The 10812-nt window shown below is 43.0% G+C and overlaps 1 protein-coding gene across 1 annotated transcript; it reads right to left on the bottom strand.

The window, feature by feature from the left end:
• Nucleotides 1-353: 353 nt before the first annotated feature.
• S1PR4 (sphingosine-1-phosphate receptor 4) lies at nucleotides 354-10406 on the bottom strand. The gene is made up of 2 exons (XM_030217489.1): nucleotides 10256-10406; nucleotides 354-2917 (listed from the first exon to the last, which is right to left on the bottom strand). The coding sequence occupies exon 2, from the start codon at nucleotides 2849-2851 to the stop codon at nucleotides 1721-1723; it is 1131 nt and encodes a 376-aa protein (XP_030073349.1). The 5' UTR covers nucleotides 2852-2917; nucleotides 10256-10406; the 3' UTR covers nucleotides 354-1720.
• Between the last annotated feature and the right edge of the window lie 406 nt (nucleotides 10407-10812).

Genomic DNA, 10812 nt, shown 5'->3' with positions numbered 1-10812 from the left:
ATGACAGGTGGGGAAAAAGCAGAAGAGGAGTCAGGAACTGAGATCAAATGAGGATGTTGTGATAAGATATGTCCGATTCCTGCACCTAACTGTAGGCATCAGACCTACACCTGCTGAAACCTGGTGTAAATACTGGTGCCCAAGTTAGGTGCGTTGAGGCAGTATTCTGTAACTACACGCACAACTTTTCAGAACACCCCTGACACACCCATGGCCATGCCTCCTTTTGAGTTACACGATAGTAGAAGGCACAGGGGCAGCTCAAGGCAAGATGCCGCCTGAGGTGACCCCCCACTCCAGGCCACGGTCTGGCATCTCCCCCCTGTCTTCCTCCACCCCCTTCCCTTCCCCGATTTACTTTCTTTTCCCATCTTCCAAACAGCGGCGGCACCTCTGAGGAAACAGGAAGTTACATCAGAGAGGCGGGCCACAGTAAAGAGAAAAGTCAGTGCCGGTGGCAGGGCAGCATATGGAAATCGCTGCTGCTGCTGCTGTCTTTGGAAAATGGGAAAAGAAGGTAAACACAAGGAAGGGGAGATGCCGCTCCAGGAAGAGTGCGGCCTGAGGCCCTCAACTCAGGTGGCCTAATGGTAGGGCTGCCCCTGGTTAGGTACTACACCTTATAGGATAATGTGCAGCCAGTTGCATGCACAAATTGTGCTATTTAACTTCAATAATTGGTTGTTAGCACTCAATTATTGGTAGTTAAAAGCTCATTACTCAGTTTTCGCGCAAAGGAGTGTTTTTATCTTGAGTACCTAATTATAGAATTGCCTGTTAGTAACAGCAGTATTAAAAAGTGTGCACAGACCCACTGTAGTCGTGTGCAGTGTTCATGCCTCAAGTTTTGCCTGCAAATCTGGAACGGAGCACAGAGCAGAAAAATAATTTGTGACTAAAAATTGCATAGATTGATGCAAGATGTCCTACTGATGGCTCAAGCCAGAGCTGCCCCGTCCTCCTCTCTGCTTATCCTTTGCAATTCATTGCTCTGGTCTCTGTCTCCCCTACCTCTTTCTCTCAAGTCTTAGTTCTCACCTTCATTGGGGAAAGGTAGGTGATTCAGAAGGACAAAGAAATTGGCACAGCAACCTTCATTTACACTAGCCACCAGAATTTTGCTTCAGACCAGGAGTTAAAGTTCCAGTGTCAAAAGAAAAAAAAAAAGCCTTAAGTTTTAGGGGCTTATGCATTCTTCTCTGCATTGGGAAGTAATAGCAATTGCCTTTATTAGCAAACAGTTTAAATGGAAGGACACTATGGTGTGCATAGTTTTTCCCATTTGCTTTTTTTGTGTATAAGAGTCCATCCTGCATCAGTCGCTGAGCTGTACACACAGGAATGTCCACACAAGGCTTAGCCTCAAATGTTTGCTTTGTTAATAGCGAGAATATTAACAAACACAGAATAAGGCAATTGCTGTCCCGTAGGGCTCAAAGGCCAGTACACCTGAGGATGCTATGTCATGTTGCAGAAATAAGTCAATAAACATCTCTTTTGGATTACCAGTACCAAAATCTAAGGCCTGGAAATATTCTTGGCCTCATAAAGGATTGATATGGGAATCAGTCTGCTAAGATATCCCTGGCTGGACTGTGGCTCCATGAGAGGGACTGGTCCTAGTAACTGCTAAGTTGAGTCTTTCTCTTGTTTCCTTGCCTCTCATAGGCTGTGGGCTAGTGAGGATCCTTCACAGGTCACACCGGCCCTTGATCCTGCTCTACGTGCTTGGCACACTGGAGATACTAGTCAGAGGCTCCCGGCTCAAGACACTTAGAGCTCGCGATTTTCTGAAGCTGTCTCGGGTGCGCAGAGAGCTCTCTGTTGAAGATCCTGAAGTGATGTCAGGTATCACCAGACAGTCACAAGGACCATGAATGCCTTTTCTGATACAGCAGTGGCACAGGAAGCTGAAAATGGCTTTCCTCACCTCCAGGCTACGGAAGGAATAGATGATAGGGTTGATAGCAGAATTGACCACAGCCAGTGTGAGGATCCATTCCATACCTTGAAGAGACTCACAGATTAGGGAAGGACAGAAAACATCCATCATCAGCAGAGCAAAAAGAGGACTCCAGCAGATAATGAAGGCCCCCAGTATCATTAATACAGTCTTCAGAAGCTTGAGAGATTTCTTCCTGTGGTGCGAGGCGCTGGGCGTTCTATTGGAGGTGCGCTGCACCAGAAGATAAATGGCAACGTAGAAGCCAATTATTCCTATCAGGATGGCACTGAACATAATCACAGAAAACAAAATATATCTCTTGGAGTAGAGAGGGAGGAGGGTGGAGCAGTTCTTGAAGTCACAGGTACAGTTCCAGCCTAGCATGGGCAAGAGCCCAATGATTGAAGCCAGGAGCCAGAAACACCCAATGAGGGCATAGACCCGGATGGTCTTGTTGGCTTCACTTTCTGGGCTGGGCCGGATCATGGTGGTGTAACGCTCAATGGCGGTGATAAGGAGACTGAAGATGGAAGCAGCCAGGGCTATGAAGAGAACACCTTCTCGAAGGAACCAGACATCGAGGCTGAGCTGAAAGGTGAAGTTGCCTGACAGGCAGATGTTAATGAGGTAGGCGGTGCCAGTCAAGAGATCACTCAGTGTGATGTTGATAATGCAATAGTACACCCATCGGCGGAAACGCATGTTCTTCAGAATAGCCAGCAGCACCACGAGATTCTCTAGCACAATCAGGCAGCTGACAGCAATGAAGAGCATAGTCATGGCATCAAAGTTCTCCTTCCGTGGTCTCCTGTTCTTCAGCCTTCCTGTCAGGTTATAGTGCAACAGTATGATATTGCTGGTCCCATTGGTGAATGCTTCCCAGCAGGATTCCACAGTAGGGGCCATGTCAATGGTAGCAGGAGATCTTCACTTCCTCTACCAGGAAGAACCAGAGGGAGAGGAACCAGGTAACTGTGGAGGAAAAAGAAATGTTATGAAAAGACACACTTGCAAGAATGATAGCAGATGATCTCTTCCTGTTTTTTTTTTTTCAGGGTTTCCTATTATGAGCATAGAAGTTGGCACTGCTAAAAACTGTTTCCCTTTAATCACGGGGTGGGGTGGGGAGACGAGAAGAGTTATGAGATGGTCTTGCTTTAGAATTAGAACAAAAATCACAGAACCTGTTATCGGATAACTCTCACTTCAGAAGTCAGGTCATCAATAGAAATCAAACAAAATAAAACATGGAAAAGAAAATAAGATGATACCTTTTTTATTGGACATAACTTAATACATTTCTTGATTAGCTTTCGAAGGTTGCCCTTCTTCGTCAGATCGGAAATAAGCAAATGTGCTAGCTGACAGTGTATATAAGTGAAAACATTCAAGCATTACTATGACAGTCTGACAGGGTGAGAGGATGGGGGTGGGTAGGAGGTATGCATATCATTGATATTCTAACAGGATGGGTGTGGATAGGTGAGGGGTGGGATGATCAACAGAGACATACAGTTTTATGGTTTATAATGGGCTAGGAACCCCAGATCCTTGTTAAGTCCTGGATATCCAGTTGCAAACTATGCCAAAATATTTCACAGGACCACACAGTCATCCACAAAGGAAAGATATTCAACATAAAGGGATCTTTCACTTGCTCATCTTCCAATGTGGTATATATCATTCAGTGTAAAAAATGTAACGAAGGATGCTATATTGGAGAAACAGGCCAGATGCTTAAGACAAGATTCAATTTACATAGACATCACATGAACAATACTGGTGCCAGTAGGGCTCCCACGCCTGTTGGTCAGCATTTTACAGGACCAGGACACTGTACCAGTGACTTCACAGTGAGAATCCTGAAAGGTAACTTTAAAACCATACAAGAATGTAAGACCTTTGAAGTCAGAATGATTGAATATTTTTTTAATTTCAACGGTTTTTATTGATGACAAAATTCAAAAATACAACTTCACAAAGGCACATACAAAACAGCTGTATCAAAAACATCACCGGTATACATCCATAGTAATGGTCATCAAATTTATGTATTAAAATCCCCCCCCTTCCAGCTATTTATTACAACTTTCCCCTCCCCCCTTATCCCCCTTTGATTGATGACCTAACCAAAGAAATCACATATTGCAAGTTTCGAATTTACATTACTTTAAGCTTGAATTCGTATCCAAATAAACATCTTATTACTTATATTCATCAAACTTTTCCTCCCCGTCTCCTCCCCCCCCACCCTCCCCCTTTCCCCCATTGAAACGTGTTTTGAACGATTCAATCAATCAAACCATATCAACAATCATAACTATACAAGAACACGTGCACTCAACTCAGTCCTGTCTTTAATCTCCCAGCTCCCATCCCACCATACCAGTCGCCCAAAAGCTGAACAGTTAGTGAGCATATTGTGGGCTCCAAGGAACAATTAGTCCATATGGAGATGTACTTACAGCTCCCAGCAATACATCTCTACTTTGTGATATGTCCGATGAAGTTTCCACTGAACATCCTTTGCATTCTCAATTATTCCCTTTCCCTCCCTCCCACTCCCACCCAGTCGCCATCTTTCAACCACAATCTTCATCCGACACCAGACACAAACCACAGACAGATACAAGTCCAAGACACACAGACGAGAAGAAAAAAAAATATATATATATAATTTTGGGGGGTATTTATATACACAGATGTCCATCATGGTGGGGGGGGGGGGGAGAAGAGGAAGACAGCGATCCTAAAACAAAGGGGGCCCCATCCCCCCATCCTGTAGAAATCACTGATCTCTCTGGAGTGTCCTCTCTTTAAATCCTACATTCCTCAACCCGCATTTAGCAGCAGACTTCTCGCTCTGTGTGGTAGAGAGTCCACATATACTCCCCATACTTCATGGAATTGCTTCAGCCTCTTGGGCGTGCGTTTAGCATATCTATGTTCAAAAGCCATTAGGGCATGAAATTTATTTCTCCACACCCAAAAAGACGCAGAATGATTGAATATTTTAACACCCAACAGAAAGGACTTAACAAGGATCTGGGGTTCCTAGCCCATTATAAACCATAAAACTGTATGTCTCTGTTGATCACCCCACCCCTCACCTATCCACACCCATCCTGTTAGAATATCAATGATATGCATACCTCCTACCCACCCCCATCCTCCCACCCTGTCAGACTGTCATAGTAATGCTTGAATGTTTTCACTTATATACACTGTCAGCTAGCACATTTGCTTATTTCCGATCTGACGAAGAAGGGCAACCTTCGAAAGCTAATCAAGAAATGTATTAAGTTATGTCCAATAAAAAAGGTATCATCTTATTTTCTTTTCCATGTTTTATTTTGTTTGATTTCTATTGATAACCTTAAGAGTGGACTAACACGGCTACCACACTTCTCTACTTAAGAAGTCAGGTCAGAAAGCAATGCACGTGGTAGTGCAGGTTCAAGTTATTGGGTAGCTGGTGGTATTCATGCATTTTCTCACAATTCTTTTGCATCTCTCCCTGATTTTATGAAACCACAGTGACTCAGACAGCATAAAACTGCTCTCAGCATACACAGGTGTTAGCAGGGAAGCTCTTCACTGCATCAGACATATACTATCTACCAGTGACGTAAATTCAATCAAGCAGCTGCACACCCATATCCTATGAGGTGGATCCCCCTGCAATGAGGCCCTTTCTGATATTTTGCTTAAGACCCTTAATTTGAGGTTCTGTCACTGCTACTTGCTCTAAATTGACCTCAAAATACAGAAAAACCCTACAGAAGATAAAGGCTACAATATGGAATATTTAGATAATGTGTCAGCATGCAACACCTTTCCAGCCCCTGCATGTCCCAGTACAAGCCCTCTGTTAGCAATATGCTCCTAGCCCTTTTTTTGGAGGGATTCATGCACTCTGTTCTATGGGGATGTCACCTCCTATGTCACGTCTTTTTTTTTTTTTTTTTGAAAGTTAGAGAGTTTACTGAGACTCGTCAAGCCTATTTATTTTTGTTACATTTGTACCCCGCGCTTTCCCACTCAAGGCAGGCTCAGTGCGGCAGGCAATGGAGGGTTAAGTGACTTGCCCAGAGTCACAAGGAGCTGCCTGTGCCGGGAATCGAACTCAGTTCCTCAGTTCCCCAGGACCAAAGTCCACCACCCTAACCACTAGGCCACTCTATTATCCAATGTACTCATCCATATTAGCATAAATGATTCTGCTAGGTATCCTTCAAATTTATCAAAAGTGACTACATAGCTCTGGGAGAGGCAGAAAGGCACATGGGTGGGGTTCTCCTAGAGATGAATGCATGGCTGTGCAGAGTTGTCCTTGAGTGCATTTCAGCTTCCTGGACCATGGGAAGATTTTCCAGAGGCTGCTGAGTAGAAATGGCATCTGCCTATCAAAGAACAGAAGAAAGGTCTTCGGTTGCAGGCTATTTAACCTATTGACTTTAAACTAGGATCATCAGAGATGTGTGAACAAAGCTCCCAGGTAATTAAAAGCCCTCGGGTATATCCAATTTTAAATATCCCTATAGAAATGATAACGGTGTATACTAATGCCTGTAGGATGGGAAATAAGGTTCTGGATCTAGAGGCTGTGATAGTAGAGGCTGACTTGAATTTAGTGGTGGTCATGGAGACATGGTTTATTGAGACCCATGACTGGGATATAGTTATACAACAATCTATTCAGGAAGAACAGGGTGGGAGAAAGACAGGGGGAGCAGCATTATTTCCCAGATCCTTTAAAAGTTGCCAAGTTTTGAGAGCGATCCTGAGATTCATGTGCAACATAATTAGTTAATGAGCCAATTTTCACCAATTTTTGGCATTAATTGGCAATTATTTGGATTTGAGTGTGCTTCAGCCTGGGTATTGTTCTATAAATTTGCACAGCAAAATTGTCTTGTGCGCAACCAAAAATAGGGTGTGGCCATGGGAGGGGCATGGGCAGTTCAGAGGTCTTTCTTCTATGTTTGTGCAGCGCTGTGTACGCTTTGCTATAAAAATGCTAAATAGTAGTAGTAGTCCCATAATTTAGGCGCAATCTCATAGAATTTTAGGGATGCATGCTCAACGTGTAAGTCTACCACCCCAAGCTGGGTTGCAGGAATTGGCGCAAAGTACAATTCTATAAACAGCAGTTGGTGTGGAGTATCCTTTAAGAACATAGGCTTGCCATACTGGGACAGACCAAAAGTCCATCAAGCCCAGTATCCTGTTTCCAACAGTTGCCAATCTAGGTCACAAGTACCTAGTAAGATCCTAGAACAGTAAAACAGATTTTATGCCGCTTATCCTAGAAATAAACAGTGGGTTTTCCCAAGTCCATCTTAATAACGACTTATGGGCTTTTCTTTTAGGAAAAATATCCAAAGCTTTTTTAAATCCTGCTAAGCTAACTGCTTTTACCACATTCTCTGGCAATGAATTCCAGAGTTTACACATTGAGTGAAGAATTTTCTCTGGTTTGTTTTAAATGTACTACTTAGTAGCTTCATTGTGTACCTCGTTTTTGGAAAGAATAGTTGTCCCATCCCCTTTATCATTTTTGTCACTCTTATCTTACCTTTTCTAATTCCACTGTATCTTTTTTGAGATGTGGTGACCAGGATTGCACACAGTATTCGAGGTGTGATTTCAGCGAAGATCTTTCCGACACCTAACTTTCAGCACCATTTACTGAATCCAGCCCTTAATGTTAAAGGTATTATTAAGAGAATAGAATTGCAGGACTTATGGGTAAGGAGAAGGCACTATGACTTAATTTGGAAAGAAGGAATGAAACATCTATTTATATTTGCCTGATATACAGAGCGTCATGGGGCAGAAGAAGTGGACAGAGATTTAATCAAAGACCTTCACAATATAGCTATGAAAGGGGAAGTATTACAGATAAGTGATTTCAAAACAACAGATGTTGATTGGGACATTTCTGCTGTGGTGTCATCTAGAAAGAGGGAGATCCTGGATTCTCTACACAGAAAACTGTTCAAACAACTGGTAATGGAACCCATGTGGGATGGGGCCGTACTGGACCTGGTGCTTACGAATAGGTAGAATATTTCTGTTATTATAGTGGGTGATCATTTGGTAAGGTTTGCCTCGTTGTGGATAATATCAAAATTTGCAATAGGGGTGAAGTACTTCTATGTATGAAAGAGGAAGGATGCTTGGTGCACAGAGAGAGGAATGGCCAGCAGGGAAAAGATGGTCGTGTCTGTATATGTCTTTGATAAGACCTCAGAATACTGTGTACAATTCTGGAGACATAGGATGGAGTCGGTTCAGAGGGCAGCTCCTAAAATAGTCAATTGTTTTTGTCATAAAGTGTATGGGGACAGACTTAAAGATCTCAATATGTGCACGCTGGAAGAAAGGTGGGAGAAGGGAGATAGATAGAGACATTTAATTACTTCCGTAGTCTAGATGCATAGGAGGAAGGCCTCTCAATTGAAATGAAGTTCTGGAACCTGAAGTCATGGGATGAAGGTGAAAGGGGACACTCAAGAGTGATCTATGGAAATACTTCTTTATGGAAGGAGTGGTGGGTATGTAGAATGGCCTCCTGGTAGAGGTTGTGGAGACAAAGTATCTGAAGTCGAGAAAATATGGGATAAGCACCCTAGGATCTCTGAAAGGAAGGGATAGAGTAGAGCTTGGAATGGGCAGTTGGATAGGCAGTGGTTCCCAAACCTGGTCCTGGAGGCACCCCAGCCAGTCAGGTTTTCAGAATATCCACGAGATAGATTTACATGCAGTGGAGGCAGTACATGCAAATCTGTCTTATAAATATTCGTTGAGGATATCCTGAAAACCTATGGTCTTTGCAGTCATTGTCTATATTCTTGGGTTCTATGCACATACAATTTTTCCTAAAGCAGTAGTTCTCAAACCAGCCTAATGCCCCCTCCTCCCAGCCAATCATATTTTCAGAAAAATTATCTTATGCATTAGGGATAAAATATACATTCTCCACCCCACCCCCACCATTTACTAAACTGCACTGCAATGCCAACACAACCCATTCAAAGTTTATGGGCTGTGTCAGCATTAGCTCACAACAGCCGCTAGCAAAGCTTAGTAAACAAGGGAGATAGGAGACTCGGGGGCTCATTTTCAAAGCACTTAGACTTACAAAGTTCATACGCTACTATGGGGCTCATATTCAAAGCGCATAGACTTACAAAGTTCCATAAGTTACCACGTAACTTTGTTAGTGCTTTGAAAATACGCCTCTATACTTTGTAGGTCTTAAATGCTTTGAAAGTACACCTCCTGGTGTATGCAGATATGCCTCTTGAATATTCATTAGGGATATTTCAGTAACCTGACAGGCTGGAACATGACTCAGTTCAAGAATGAATATTTGAGACCAGTCCCAGATTTCTGACAACCCCATATCCTGATGCAGTTTGGTGCTGATTTCAAAGCAAAGAGCAAGGGACTACAAATACTAGAATGCATTGGGACGTGAATGAAAAAACAGGACTGAGTGCCTTGGAATGTCTGAGACTGAATCACAGAAAACTCTTTTTTTGTACACCTAGGGTACAGCAGTGTTCATGTCCCTCATCTGTAACTTTCAGGTAAGTCTCTGTGTGCAGCGGAATCATGAACATTGGAGAAAGGCATTTAATAAACCCCCCAAGTGGCCCAGAATTTTCAGCCCCTGAATTCTGCACTTCAGATTCTGGTTTTCTATCTAACCCAAATCTTGGCTATTCTGCAATAGAGCGTAGACACTTGGCTGATCTAAACTTCCAGACACCCATTCCCCAGGAGTTTAAAAGGCAGATATAAGTCAGTTCTGATTTCCTGCATCTTAACTTTTGTAATAGTTTGGTTTTATAAACTTTTCCCACAGCAAATTTCAATGATTTCTTTTCTTGTTCTGCATGAACATTTGATTCCTTTTAACAAGTTTTCAACAATTTAGAGGGGAAGTTATCAGGGTGGGCTACCGTTAAGATATGCTATTTTACTGTTAACCTCAGTTATTAGTAGCTAAGGCTTATTGCATAAAATAGGATATGTGGTGAAATAACTTGTCTTAACAGTAGTTCACATTGATAATTCTGCACGTTAGTATTTTTAAGAGGGGAAAATTTTAGATCTGGCAAAATGTATTAATCCTAGAATCAGCAAGCTTCATAGCCTGTCTCTTCACAGGCTGCCTAGAGCAGGACAAAGAAGGCATCTAGTCACAGTGACCCGGACCTGTCCCTCTGCCAGATATTATGGAAGTTTTCGGTCTCTGAGCCTTTCTGAATCTCAACAAGTGTAACTTCCTGAACTCACCTGTTCACGATCCTCTGTCTCTCGGGTCCCGGGGAACAGTATGTGGCCTCCAATGGAATCAGGCAAAGAACTCACAATACATGGAAAAAGTGCCTAGTTAGAAGTTAGAAGTAAAAAGGATGTTACAAAATCCTAGCTTTAACCACTTCGTCAAAACAAGACAAGAGCAAGGTAAAAATAATATGTGAAGATGACTGAAGCATGTTTTTCAATGCTTGAAAGGAGTTCACAGCGGAAGCCACAGTGACCTCCCATCACGACTCCTCCTGTCACCACATTCAGCTTTCCAGTTTACAGTACGGCGATGGTTTTCTGATAGAGCAGAAGTCTGTGGACATATTCAGGTCAATATGCAGAAAAGGGATAATGTGAAACGTCTATTAAAGATGTTTCAAATTAGTCCCATATTCAGAGGCATTGTGTCATGTCCCCTACCTCAACGCAAGCGGCGTCCTCGGGTTGCGCGGGGTCCCGTCAACACACACACTTGACTGGCACTGCCTGAGCCATGTGTATGTAGTCCTCTCTGGGTTTGTTCAGAGAGCGGTGGTTGCAGG

This window comes from Microcaecilia unicolor, chromosome 11 (genome assembly GCF_901765095.1).
Source record: "Microcaecilia unicolor chromosome 11, aMicUni1.1, whole genome shotgun sequence".
Classification (NCBI taxonomy): domain Eukaryota; kingdom Metazoa; phylum Chordata; class Amphibia; order Gymnophiona; family Siphonopidae; genus Microcaecilia; species Microcaecilia unicolor.
Note: the sequence above shows the minus strand (reverse complement) of the source record. Positions and strands in the feature narration are given on the sequence as shown.

Bases quoted from the DNA above. Each gene is read 5' to 3' on its own strand.
- S1PR4 (XM_030217489.1), bottom strand. From the start codon at position 2,851: ATGGCCCCTACTGTGGAATCCTGCTGGGAAGCATTCACCAATGGGACC.